The sequence below is a fragment of the Palaemon carinicauda genome, chromosome 10 (genome assembly GCF_036898095.1).
Source record: "Palaemon carinicauda isolate YSFRI2023 chromosome 10, ASM3689809v2, whole genome shotgun sequence".
Lineage (NCBI taxonomy): Eukaryota > Metazoa > Arthropoda > Malacostraca > Decapoda > Palaemonidae > Palaemon > Palaemon carinicauda.
Window position 1 is genome coordinate 67,413,120 of NC_090734.1, and position 14,695 is coordinate 67,427,814.

General features: G+C 37.6%; 1 protein-coding gene across 1 annotated transcript in view; it reads left to right on the forward strand.

The window, feature by feature from the left end:
* LOC137648626 (ero1-like protein) overlaps positions 1 to 14,695 on the forward strand; it is a 558,871-nt gene that overhangs the window by 130,148 nt on the left and 414,028 nt on the right. Inside the window, exon 2 of the mRNA XM_068381566.1 lies at positions 5,463 to 5,582. Within this exon, the coding sequence (XP_068237667.1) occupies positions 5,463 to 5,582 (120 nt within the window). The remainder of the gene's footprint in view (positions 1 to 5,462; positions 5,583 to 14,695) is intronic.

Consider the following 14,695-nt stretch of genomic DNA (forward strand, 5'->3'; position numbering starts at 1 on the left):
TAAACAGAAATAACAGAAATAATAGTGAAATAGTGGAACCTCTACATACGAATGTCCTAATATACGAATTTTCCAACATACAAAGTAAAATTCGACCAAATTTCTGCCTCGACTCACAAAGTGTTGCTCCAACATACGAAGTAAACATTACGCCTACGCGTGGAATTTTCTCGAATACGTTCAGCGTCGTTTGTTGTTGACGCCGCTAGACGGCAGCACATCGGAGGGACGCCAATCGAGCGTCGCCTTGATCAGTCCTCTCATCTCGTGCGCATCGTGTGGTTGTCCTCTATTCGCTCCGTTTATTAACAGTTTTTTTTTTTATATTCCTTTTCCACGTGTTGTTTTCTGTGTTCCGTAATTATGGGTCCTAAAAAGCTCAGTTTCGGATCAGGAAGTGGTAGTAGTGGTCAGAAAAAGAAGAAGTCTATGCTTTCATTAGAATTAAAGCAAGAAATTATAGAAAAGCATGAGCGAGGTGTACGTGTTAGCGATCTGGCCAAACAATATGGCCGGAATATGTCTACGATTTCAACGATCCTAAAGCACAAGGCACCCATTAAAGCAGTGAAACCTTCAAAGGGGATCACGATTATTTCTAAACGTCGTAGCCCTACTCTGGAAGAGATGGAACGCCTTTTGTTGATCTGGGTAAAGGACAAGGAGATTGTTGGCGATACAATCACGGAAACGATCATTTGTGAGAAGGCCAGCGCTATCTACAGTGACTTGAAGGCGGCGGGCTCTGCGGGTGACGCGGGGGAGAGTTCAGCCAATCCTACGACGGAGGAATTCAAGGCGTCTCGAGGTTGGTTTGAGAAATTTAGGAAACAGACTGGGATTCATTCAGTTGTTCGTCATGGAGAAGCTTCGAGTTCAAGGCTGCTATAGACTTTGTTAAAAAGTTCGAAAGCATCATGGCGGCGGAAGGTTACGTAGAGCAGCAGGTGTTCAACTATGATGAAACCGGTCTGCTTTGGAAAAAGATGCGTAGTCGAACGTACATTACCGCTGAAGAGAAGAAAATGCCTGGACATAAGCTAATAAAGGATCGATTGACTCTTGCGCTTTGTGCCAACGCCAGCGGGGACTGCAAAATTAAGCCTTTATTAGTTTACCATTCCGAAAACCCTAGGGCATTTAAAGCACATAGAATTAATAAAGACCTGCTACATGTTCTATGGCGTTCTAATTCTAAGGCTTGGGTTACTAGGCATATCTTTGTGGAATGGGTAAACTTAGTTTTCGGCCCTGCTGTCAAGAATTATCTTCAGGAGAGGAATTTGCCTTTGAAGTGCTTGGTTTGTTTGGACAATGCACCCGCTCACCCCCCTGGACTCGAGGATGATATCATGTACGTGTTAGCGATCTGCCCAAACAATATGGCCGGAATATGTCTACGATTTCGACGATCCTAAAACACAAGGCACCCATTAAAGCAGTGAAACCTTCAAAGGGGATCACGATTATTTCTAAATGTCGTAGCCCTACTCTGGAAGAGATGGAACGCCTTTTGTTGATCTGGGTAAAGGACAAGGAGATTGTTGGCGATACGATCACGGAAACGATCATTTGTGAGAAGGCCAGCGCTATCTGCAGTGACTTGAAGGCGGCGGGCTCTGCGGGTGACGCGGGGGAGAGTTCAGCCAATCCTACGACAGAGGAATTCAAGGCGTCTCGAGGTTGGTTTGAGAAATTTAGGAAACGGACCGGGATTCATTCAGTTGTTCGTCATGGAGAAGCTTCGAGTTCGGACACCAAGGCTGCTAAAGACTTTGTTAAAAAGTTCGAAAGCATCGTGGCGGAGGAAGGTTACGTAGAGCAGCAGGTGCTCAACTGTGATGAAACCGGTATGTTTTGGAAAAAGATGCGTAGTTGAACGTACATTACCGCTGAAGAGAAGAAAATGCCTGGACATAAGCCAATGAAGGATCGGTTGACTCTTGCGCTTTGTGCCAACGCCAGCGGGGACTGCAAAATTAAGCCTTTATTAGTTTACCATTCCGAAAACCCTATGGCATTTAAAGCACATAGAATTAATAAAGACCTGCTACATGTTCTATGGCGTTCTAATTCTAAGGCTTGGGTTACTAGGCATATCTTTGTGAAATGGGTAAACTTAGTTTTCGGCCCTGCTGTCAAGAAGTATCTTCAGGAGAGGAATTTGCCTTTGAAGTGCTTGGTTTCTTTGGACAATGCACCCGCTCACCCCCCTGGACTCGAGGATGATATCATCGATGAATACAAATTCATCAAGGTGTTGTATCTTCCACCGAATACCACTTCTATCTTCCAGCCCATGGACCAGCAAGTCATCTCTAATTTTAAGAAGCTCTACACCAAGCACTTATTTAAGCAGTGCTTTAATGTCACGCAAAGCACCAACTTAACTTTGCGTGAATTTTGGAGGAGCCACTTTAATATCGTGCACTGCTTAAAGATCATAGACCAAGCTTGGGAGGGAGTAACTCGTCGGACCCTGAATTCCGCTTGGAAGAAGCTTTGGCCTGATGCTGTTGCTCCCCGAGATTTCGAAGGTTTTCGCCCCGAGAATGAACCTGTGCTTGCCGCCGAGGGAGACGTCGAAGAGATTGTATCTCTTGGCAAGTCCATGGGTCTGGATGTGGATGAAGATGACATCACTGAACTCGTCGATGAGCATCATGAAGAGCTCACCACCGAGGAACTCAAGGAGCTGCAAGCCATGCAGCATGATGAGTTCCAAGCGCAGTTGAGTGAATCGGAGGAGACCGAGGAGGTAGGCCAAATCTTAGGTACGGCGGAAATAAAACAGATGTTGGCATATCATCAACACGTGGTTGATTTCATCGACAAGCATCACCAACAGAAACTTCAGGTTTGCCGTGTTGTTGCACAGTTCGATGATGTTTGCCTAACGCATTTTAGAAAAATCCTCAAAGGCCGTACTAAGCAACTTTCACTTGATAGTTTCTTTAAAAAATCTTTAAAACGGTCTAGTGATCATGATGAAAAGAAAGAAAGTGAAGCAAAGAAAAGGAAGACCGAATTGAGTGAAAGTGATGAAAATTAAAAATAAGAAAAGAAAAAATGTAAAAAAGAAATATAAAATTATGAAAATGAAAAAAAAAATACGTAAGCTAAGTTAAGTTAAAGTTCACGTAGTAGTGTAAGTTATCGTACACGTTATCGTAAAAAGTCACCGTCCTTACCTCCTCGCTGATCTTCCGTCTACTCCTGCCTAGCAGTCCCTACACCTGCGCTGGCCTGTCGCTAAGGTAAAGTTTTACATTAAAACCCCTTTTTTATTTATTATTTCATTATTATTATTCTTTTTTTAAGTGTATGTATTTATATTTTATAAATGTTATGTGTAATTATGTGTAGCCATTTATTAAGGATATATTATGGGTTTTTAGGCTGAGGAACAAATTAAATGAATTACCATGTATTCTTATGGGAATATTTGCTCCAACATACGATCGTTTTAACATACGAAGCAGTTTCTGGAACGAATTAAATTCGTATGTAGAGGTACCACTGTACTACTATATTTCCTTTAGAGTGGCTTTGTGTTTCCTTTTCAGATGAAACTTTATTTCTGTTATTACCATTTATTATGCTTGTACACAATATTTTCAAAGAAATCTCTCTTTAATTGTATGTATATGCAACTAATGATTACTATATACTTTTTATTAATAAACACATCTGAAAATTCTAAAAATACAAATAAAGATGTCAGAGCAAATTATTATCCTTTTATTTTGAAAATATCTTCTGAATAAATACTATTTTTGTTCTAAGCAAACAAACATCACAATTATATATTATTTTATTAAGTTCAGTCCTTGGTAATGACTGACTTTATAAACCTGATTGCTTTACTGACTGTACAAATTTCCTACATGAATGAAAACCTGTCTACCTTGTCTACAACACACAAGCAGACCAAGGGAGGTGTCAGTAATCAATACATACTTTGTTCCTTCCAGAATACAAACTATGTTTTATATGTATATGATGAGACCAATATACAACTTGTTTGCTAGATTGTTCCTTGAACTTACAATCCTCGGGTTTTTTCCTAGAGTCTCCCATGACTCTTCCCTGTAGGGGGCAGGAAGCACTGACATAGTCCATGCTCAGTTGAAAGGTGTATGACGGTAACACCATGTGTCTCTAGGTCTAGTAGACCAAGGAAAATTTATCTCGCGGTTATTGGCACGATTAAAAATCCACAGATACATTAATGCTCTAGTAAACTTCCATCAGGACGACATGGCCTGAGCCCAAAAAAGGATTTTGAGCGAAGTGAAAAATCTATTTTTGGGTGAGGTAGCCATGTCGTCCTGATGGACCCACCCTCCTTTTACAAAGGATGAATGAATCCCTCCCATATGTACTGTATCTGTAGCACCTCACTAACGCTACAAAGAATGACAGGATGGCGCCAGGACACGGCGTTGTGCTGGCGCTCAACAACAGTACGAGTAGGAGCGTTACCTTAATAACGGCCCTCCTACAATTCTTGCCACTTTCCCCTCTCGAAGCGTAAACGCTATTAGGGGTGTAGATAGCTATGTGGCGTGTCAAGAATACGTCCTCTGATTTTATGCGATATCCCTAAAGCCAAAAGCAAAGGATATTCGCGCCAGGAGTTAGAATTCTGGATACCTTTAGTAAAATTCTCTTTGATATATCACTGTAGTTAAATATAACCTAGGAAGCTACTATGAAGGAACTTCCATTAGGACGACATGGCTACCTCACCCAAAAATAGATTTTTTGCTTCGCTCAAAATCCTTTATATATATATATATATATATATATATATATATATATATATATATATATATATATATATATATATATATATAAATATATATATTTATATTTATTTCTATATATACTGTATATATATTTATTATATATATTGTATATATATCTATATATATATTTATATGTATATATATATATATATATATATATATATATATATATATATATATATATATATATATATATATATATATATATATATATATATATATATATACACTGTATATACTGCATATATATAAATATATATATATATATATATATATATATATATATATATATATATATATATATATATATATACATATATATATACATATATATATATATACATATATATATATATATATGTATATATATATACCTATATATATATATATATATATATATATATATATATATATATATATATATACTGTACATATATATATATATATATATATATATATATATATATGTGTGTATATTTAATTATTTATTTATTTATTTAATTTTTCAATTTTTTTTTACTTGAATATTTAGGCTACTGCACATGGATATTAGGAAGAATTATTATTACCAATTAACTTTTTGAAATTACACTTGAAAATACTGGATTACTATCATACAATGTTTATGGCTTGCTTGAATTTTCTTTTCAGCTGAAAGGTGTAATAGATGACTGTTCATGTTCCATAGAAACTCTTGATAGTTTCAACAATCTGAAGATTTTCCCCAGATTAAACAGTCTTTTGAGCCAAAATTTCTTCAGATACTGGAAGGTAAGAATCATTCGAAATTGTTTTATTCTGGGATGATTACATAATTCTTCTTGTCAAAACCCAATAAATTTAGAATTGCTTAATCCTAGAGTCAGCAGCTAGGTCTATGACTCTGGTGGTGGTTTAATTTACTGTGCATTATCATTTTGTTTATATTGTACTTTACTTCCTTCTTATCAACCCAAAAGAATTTTGATTATCTTATTTTCACTCTACTGTATATGAAGCCACTCGAATTATTTTAGCGTTTCTAGATTGTTTATTCCCTTTTGTATTCAGTCAACTTACTGTTAAATTTAATATAGATTAAACTAACTTGTTTTATTAAATTCTATTAATTAAAATTTCTCCTTCAGTTTGCCTTGAATTCTCTATCCTCAGTATCTAGTTCAGTATTACACAGCTAAAATTCTGCTAGAGAATATCTTCAATTCATATAATTTTTTATTCATAAATAGTATTGACTCAAAATTTGTTCTTGAATATATGCAAACCTCATCCTTTGATAGGAGTATGTTTTCTGAGTAGCTGTAACTCTGCTGTTAAAATTTTATGAGGTGTTGGTCCTTCCCCACCACTCACCATCTCACTTGAGTAACCGCTTTGTTTTTTGCTGCCAGATAATACATGCATCCGTCCATTGTCCCTAACTTGCTGTTTTAATCTTTTCCTTTTAATTCTAAATTGGCAGATTAATGTGTGTGAGGAATGAGGAAGAAGTAAGGATTTGCAATTTTTTCCCAATAACTGTAACTGGCAACAGTTGTCAGACAGATTATTTGTTTGCAGTTTATTTTCTCACAAGTAGTGTGGCCTGGTGATGTCAATGTATCCCTGAGGAAGTTGGTTCCTTGGACATTGTTGTGCTCCTTCAGAGTCAGGAGTTTCTTCTGTGGCTGAGTGTGAGTGGGAGTGGTGGGGCCTTTGTTTACGCCAGTGTTTTTCTGTTCTTGGAGAGGCATTAAGACCATTATCTGGTTGAGCGGTTGCTTCATAGAGTTCTGATGCCCAGTCTGGACGACACCTTAGAAGGCAAAATTTAACGTTCTCCTTCTACACACTATTTTAATTGAACAATGTAGAGGATGTCATTGAAGGAGTCCAGGAAGGACGATCTATAGGAATTGCCAATGTGTGACTCCTACCGCTTCTATCTCCATGTGAGGGAGAGTGCTATACCTAGAATGCACTGCCGGTCATGATAGAGGGATCTGCCATTTTTATTTTCCCCTTCCAGGGCTGGTCTAAAGGCAGTCTCCTTGAGAATCCACTCAATAGAAATCCATGTGTATGGGGGGGTCCACATGGATGGGCTTCATGCGCAAGGTATCCATGCGTATGCACTCTACGCGCAAGGTATCTATGAATACTGTTTTAGAACGTGCTTCCTATTACACGCACTTGAAGTCCATTTTCATAGGCTATATGTACGGTCTTTTACCTAACTGCCTGTCACTCGTACTCATGGAATAGAAGTGTACACACAACATATTTCCATGCACAGTCTTAACATTCCTTACTTCTACTCTCCCAGGCTGTTATACATTTCTTTACCTACAGACTTTCACACTACACTGCAAGTACTTTCTCGCGTAAACTTGTTGCAGATCATCTCCAGGTTCTTGATTTCTATGCAAACAGGCTCTATGGATGGTCTTTTATGTACACTATTGTCTTTCACGCATATGAGCAAGGTCTCTACGACTCTCACTTCACGAACACAATCAACCACGTGCACGAACATCCAAGTCCATAAACATCCATGTGCACAATCAGTTACATGCATGAATTCTGCAAACATGATTGTCTGAACCCTTGATCATCTGGCCCATTGTCATCCACTACCATGATCACCACACACACACACACACACACACACACACACACACTAAAAGTCTAAGGGGATACTCGTCATTTTCTAGTTTATCCCGTTTGTCAATGCTTGAGCCGTTTTGATGTGACAAGTCTCTACGTAATAAGTCTTCTTTTCAAGGAAAGTATCTATTTTATCCTGTTGGGCCTACTAGGGACCAAACCCTTGCTCCTTTATTAGGAATATGATGCCGGCCCGTTTCCTTTTCCATCATAAAGTTTCTGAAATCTTTGAGATAAGCGACGGATGATGTCTTCATAGAAGTTAAAGAAGACCGATTGATGGGAGTCGCATATACGTTGCCTCTACTTTTTCTCTCCACGTGGGAGAGAGAGAGTAGTACCGAGAATGTTTCACTTTGGGAAGGGATCCTAATACTTTTTCATCACGTTCACGAAGTGAGTTAGTACGTATCAGGAACATTCCCATCCCCGAGCATATGTGTTATTACTGTTACTCGCACACCTGCTACCTGTGCTCATGTTACTTATGAGAAGAAGCCTGCTTAGGAAGGTAGGACTTGCCCCTCTTTTCCCTTCCTGGTCAATTTTCTTTCGGGAGGGAGAGGGAAACGGTGTGTGCAGAAAGTTGTCTGTGAGGGAACAAACATTGGCAATCGCTGCTTTTGCACCTGGGTTTGGTCCTTGATTAAGCCCTGCAACTTCACCCACTCAAGAATATGTCATCTAAGATTTCTGATTAACATACTGTATCTGTGTGTCACTGACGATGATCTCTCTCTCTCTGTATACAGTAATGTACAAGTTCGGTACGTATTAGAAGAAGCGGTACATAACAAGTTCATACCCAGCTTTAAGTGGTACATGATACAAGTATTGATGTGCCTGTTACTAGCTCTCAGTTTCGTACGAGACTGTGCTCTTGGACCATCACTCGGGATAAAGGGCCCCGCCCTCTTTCCCGTCCTTTTACTGACATTTTTATTATTATTTTATTATTATTATTATTATTATTATTATTATTATTATTATTATTATTATTATCTTTACTAGCTAAGCTACAACCCTAGTTGAAAAGCAGCATACCATAATCCTAAGGGCTCCGACTAGGAAAATTAACCCAGTGAGGAAAGGAAACAAGAAGGATATGAATAAACTTTATGAGAAGTAATGAACAATTAATATAAAATATTTTAAGAACAGTAGGCTGACATTAAAAGATTTTTCATATATAAGATATAAAAAGAGACCCATGGTAGTCTATTCAACATAAAAAAATTTCCTGCAAGTTTGAACTTCGAAGTTCTACTGATTCAACTACCCATTTAGGAAGATCATTCCACAACTTGGTTTCAGCTGTTATAAAACTTCTAGAATACTGTGTAGTATTCAGCATCAAGATGGAGAAGGCATGGCTATTAGAATTAATTGCATACCTATGGTTATGAACAGGAAGGTACTATGCGGGAAGATCTAAATGTAAAAGATGGTCAGAATTAGGAAAAATCTTATGCAACATGCATAATGAACTACTCGAGCGATGGTGCCACAGATTAATAACTAGATCAGGAATAAGAAGTTTAATAGACCGTAAGTTCCTATCCAACAAATTGAGATGAGAATCAGCAGCTGAAGACCAGACAGGAGAACAATACTCAAAACAAGATGTAATGAAAGAATTAAAACATTTCTTCAGAATACATTGATCATCGAAAATCTTACAAGACTTTCTCAATAAGAAAATTTTTGTGCAATTGAAGAAGACATAGACCTAATGTGTTTCTCAAAATTGAATTTGCTGTTGAGAATCACACCAGAAAATTGAAGTCATACAGTATTAAAGAAACATCATCAATGCTGAGATTCGGATATAGTAATCATTATCATTGTTTAAACTAAAAGTGATTGGCCTAGAATTCTCATCTCTTGAGAGATTAGCTTAAAAACTATTTACATTTTTCCATTGAATAACTAGCTTGCACAGTTTACATACAACAATATTTGTTTCATTAATTTACAAACTTGATTTGTTATCATTGATTGAAGTAAAGGCAACCGATTCAGGAGTTTTTGTCTCATGACATCAGCTAGAAAAAAATTGGAATTTTCACTTGTTCTGTAGTATGTTGATGCTTAATTACTATGATACACCGTTCACCTCTGTGAAGGACAAACCAAATTTCTTCTGCAGTAAAATTATTAACTCTTGAGTAATCAGCATCCAATTGAAGATATTTTTCATCATCATCTTCAATCTCCTCATTAGTTCTTATACTGTGTAACATAGTGCTAAAGCATGTTTTGGTTCAAACCAAGCAAGAGTCAATTGCTGTATCTATGTCATGTAAGTGCTTTCCCTGTCTTTGTTACAATAAGTATGGATAGCGATTCCGTGCATCACTAAGATTTTAGATTGCACTACACAAATTATAGTTCTAATTTTGAAATGTGTCTGTTCTCTTTGTAATCCACTAAATCCTCTTTAGTCTCCATCACCAAAAAATAGTTGATCATGAATACTCTCTCTCTCTCTCTCTCTCCCTCTCTCTCTCTCTCTCTCTCTCTCTCTCTCTCTCTCTCTCTCTCTCTCTCTCTCTCTCTCCAACAATAGCAAATACTTGGAATAGATTTCCGGCAGATGTAGTGAATAGTAACATCGTGAACGAGTTCAAGAATAAGCTAGACAAGATCATAAGAATTCTGTAGATGCTTAAACTAAATCGCTCCACCAAAGAGCAAATGAAGTCTCCGCAGATGGACTAAAAAGTCTTTGAGACATCCCAAATCCTTGTAACACACACACATACACTCTCTCTCTCTCTCTCTCTCTCTCTCTCTCTCTCTCTCTCTCTCTCTCTCTGGCCCGGCACTATGGTAAAGTGAGACAGCTTGCACTATGCGATAAAGGGGTAGGCGATGGGGGCGGGAAGGTTTTTTCCTGTCCGGTTGGTTTAACCTTGTCGCTAAGACCAGCTCTGAGCATCCAGACTAGGGCCAGACCACTATTAACTCATTTACTTATCCATATTTCTGTTTTTCTCTCATTCTCAACCCTTCTATCCAAACTCTCAACTTTCAATCTCTCCTGGCTTAAAAAAATAAGAATCAATACTCAGATACCATGGCTATTTATAAATAGCCTATACGCATACATACATTAAGGAGGTGACAGCTACCTCATGCGTCAGCAGAGGCTTTGAAACCTCTATAACCAACTCTAGGAACTGGTTCACAGGTTTCGAGAGACTGAGACAGAGGAATCCGAGGGTGACAGGGCACTCAAGAATTGAATAGTGCTATTAGTGGCCTGCAAAACATATTCCTAATGTGTAATAGCTGACCATTCCCTGTGACCGACCCCTTGCGAAATAGACTTAACTGCTCATGAGGTTGACATAGCTTTTGTGCCTTGTTGGTGTCCTGGCCAACTAAAAAACCCAGGTGCTGCTTCTTGGTAATACTTTGTAGTACCTAAGAGTCTTGCTGTTCTGGGATGTCTGGAAATCCCAGTAATCTCCAGCCTTCCGCTGTCAATCATCTTGAGAAAATTGGCTTCTTCCTTGTGCTGCTCAGTTGGGAGCGACGGCACTTTAGGGACAAGCCAACTTTGAGGAGACTTAACTGTTGGTTTGAGAGCACTTGCAGGAGGTTAGGGACAGAAAAGGTGAAAAGTCACCCGGGAGTAAGCGGATGCGGCAGCAGATGGGTAATTATTGGCCACTCCCTCTTTTGACACTAGTGGTCACAAAGCTTATAATTGTAGAAGTTTACTAGCCGAGATTGCCAAATATATGCATTGGGCAATATCACAGAGAAATTAATCATGAGTGAGAAACTGAAGTTAAAGCACAAATGTGCAAAATTCCAAATAAACATATGGTGTGTAGACTTCAAAGATGGATGCTCTGCAAATCTGCACTATAATAGTGTATGCTTGTTCTGTCAGCAGGAACAGGAAATAGAAAAATTGAAAAATAAAAACCAAGAACTAAGAAAACAATTGATGGAAGTCATGTCCGAGTTCAAACAGTTAGTAATAAGGAACAAAGAAGTCATAGATGATGATGTAGGAAATGGGATTACAGTAATATCCAAGAAATACAACATAAGGTAAAATCAAGGACAGAACCTAGAGAGGAAATAACAAACAAAAGCAGTTTATGAAACCCACTAAAGGAAGGGTAGCTAAGTTCAAGAAGACTAAACAACAGCTTAGAAATGTAACTTAACGCCAAAAACAGATTCTCCCCCCAGCAGAGAAAGGGGAAGATGAGACGTTAATCAGAGACTCTACGGTAAAGGGCCAAGGGGAGCACTTCGGCCTTAAAAAGAGGAAAAAGGTCAGGTCCTATCCAGGTGCCAATGCACAGAAGATAGAAGTGGTCAGTAAAACTATAACAGAGAACAAGAAGAAAACTATCATTGCACAGTCAACTGGAAATGACTTATTCCTAAGAAAAGATACTGCTAGCCAAACAGAACCTTTTGGTTAAACAGCTAGAAAAACTGTTGACACAGCTAGAAAAAAGACAAATAATACTATAGTCTTAGGTATTCTCCCAAGACTCAATGTCAGCCACTTCACCCTCAGTAAAGCCATAGGGATAAACGAAAGGCTTGAAGCCACATGCAAGAAAAAGAAAGCAAAATTTATAGATTTTTTGGACACTTTTTATGGCAAGAGAAAATTACACAAAAGAGACGGGATACACTTTAGTGGAGAAGGCAAGAGAGTATCTGGAAACCATCTTAATCTCAGCCTGTACAATTACTTGAACACAGTATACCAGGAACAAACTAGACCCATAGAAAATCCTTCAAAAACAAAAAGAAAATTTGTCTGAAAACTTGGATAATACAGATAAAAGTAAAACTAAAACACTAGTAAATCAGGGAAACTAGCAAAGCCACAGAGGAAGAGAAAAAAAAAGAAAAAATTTCCTAAGAGTGGCACAATTCAATGCTCAGTCAGAAACAAAATGGAAAACTTCAGGGCAATGATAGCTAGTGAGGAACTAGAAGTCATAGGCATTACTGAGACCTGGATTCAAGAAAAAACTAAGGGATTTGTCAGAGATTACGAAATCCCAGGTTTCAAGCTTTTCAAGAAGGATCACCTTACCCCCCCCCCAAAAAAAAAAAAAAAAAAAGATGGAGGGGTAATGGTCTATGTTAAAAATCACTTAAACCCCATGGAAATGATTTTAGAAACCAAATGTGAAGTGACAGGTGCAAATATTAACACCTAGGAGAAAACATGTCCATACTAGTAATATACAGACCACCACATCAAACACAAGAACAGGATGAAGAGCTGTATAGACAACTTGGACAAGACATTAACAATAAGTTAGTTGTCCCAATGAGAAACTTCAATGCAGTAGTAAACTGGGACACTATGAATTCTACATCAGAGAGGGACATAGGCCACTAGAATTTGTCAACAATGAATTCCTCCATCAGTGGGTCGATAAACCAAACGGGAAACAACATACTAGGTATTGTGCTAACTGTAGAAGAATATTTAGTGTCCAGTGTTTCAGTAGTCAAAATTATTGGTAAAGTGACCACAAAATAGTTAGGTTTCAGGTAAATATTCCTCATTTAAAAGAAAGGAAAATTATGAAAAAGTTAGATTACAGATGTAGTAACTGGATAAAACTGAAGGAATACACCAAGAATTTAGAATACGGCGAAACAAGGAACATGGTTACACAATGGTACTCTTTTGTAGGAATATATAGAAAAAAAAAGAGCCAAATGTATACCGCATAGAAAAATTTTACCAAATGGAACCACAACTTAAGTGGTTCAACAGAGGAGTAGCCAATGCAATAAGAAGTAGAGACAGCAAATATAAATCAATGGGTCCACACCCTTCAATTCATGAAATTTTTCAGCACAAGAAGTTAAGCCAAAAAGTAGATAAACTAGTGAGAAAGGCCAAAATCAATGAAAAGAGTGGCTTCAGTTAGTAAAGAAAACCCAAAAGATTTTTTTGATTACATGAACAGTAGAAAATCAATCAAAAACAAAATTACCCCATTTAGAGACTCGGAGGGTAATATTGTAACAAATAATTTGGAAAAAGCTGAACTTATGAATGCATATTTCACAACTGTATTCCTTAGGGAAGAATCAATGACCCTCCCTGACCAGTTATCAAATATGAAGGGCCAGAGTCATTAAATTGAATCACTTTCACAGTAGATGATCTCTAAAAGAAAATAGAAGTACTCAGTAAGTCTTAGGCACAAAGTCCAAATGATATTCATCCAAGAGAGATTATAGAACTAGAAGAAGAGATAACCCACACTTTTACAAAATGTTCAGAAAGACAGCCAACAAAAGAAAGGCACCTCAAGGATGGAAACTAGGCAGTGTGCCTCCAATCTACAAGAAAGGGCCAAAAAAAGAACCTGGAAACTACAGACCAGTACAGTATGTCTAACTTCAGTGCATTGCAAAATTTTTGAATCAATTATAGTAAATTCAATAATAGAATATATATAGAAAAACAATCATTTAATACACAGCCAACATGGTTTTAGACAAAAGAGATATTGTGAAAAATCTTTTGTAATTTTTCCACAACATGTTTAGCATTTATGGCAAAAGAAGGGCAATAGACATCATATACCTAGACTTTCAAATAGCTTTTGACAAAGTTCCTCAAAAAAAATTAATGGTCAAAATTAGAGCTCTAAGCATCATTGACAAGCCAGCTGGATGGATCGAAGATTGGTTTACAAATAGAAAACAGAGAGTTGTAATCAATGGAGAAGTTTCAGAGTGGGCAGCTGTTACAAGCGAACTACCTCAAGGATCCATCCTTGGCCCATTGCTATTTCCAATCTATATTAACAACATACAATAGATCTAGGATTAACTAGTAGAATAGCCAAATTTGCTGACGATACTAAATTAGGCATAAATGCTGCAAGACGTAGAAGCCTCAAGAGAGGATCTAATGAAGCTAGGAGAATGGTCCAGAATAGGGTAAATGCCTTTCATCTGTGGGAAATGTAAAGTCATGCACATAGGTAACCCACAGTCAGATTACTCACTGCTGGGTAATGAAATAGAAAGTGTGGACCAGGAGGAAGATCTCGTTATTATTATTAGCAAGGATTTGAAGTCCACCAAACAGAGCATAAAAGCTGAAAAGAAAGTACAGAAACTAATGGGCTACATAGAGAGACAATTCAAATACAAAAACAGACACTGTACTACAGCTGTACACATCACTTGTAAGACTCCATCTAGAGTCTAATTCTGTA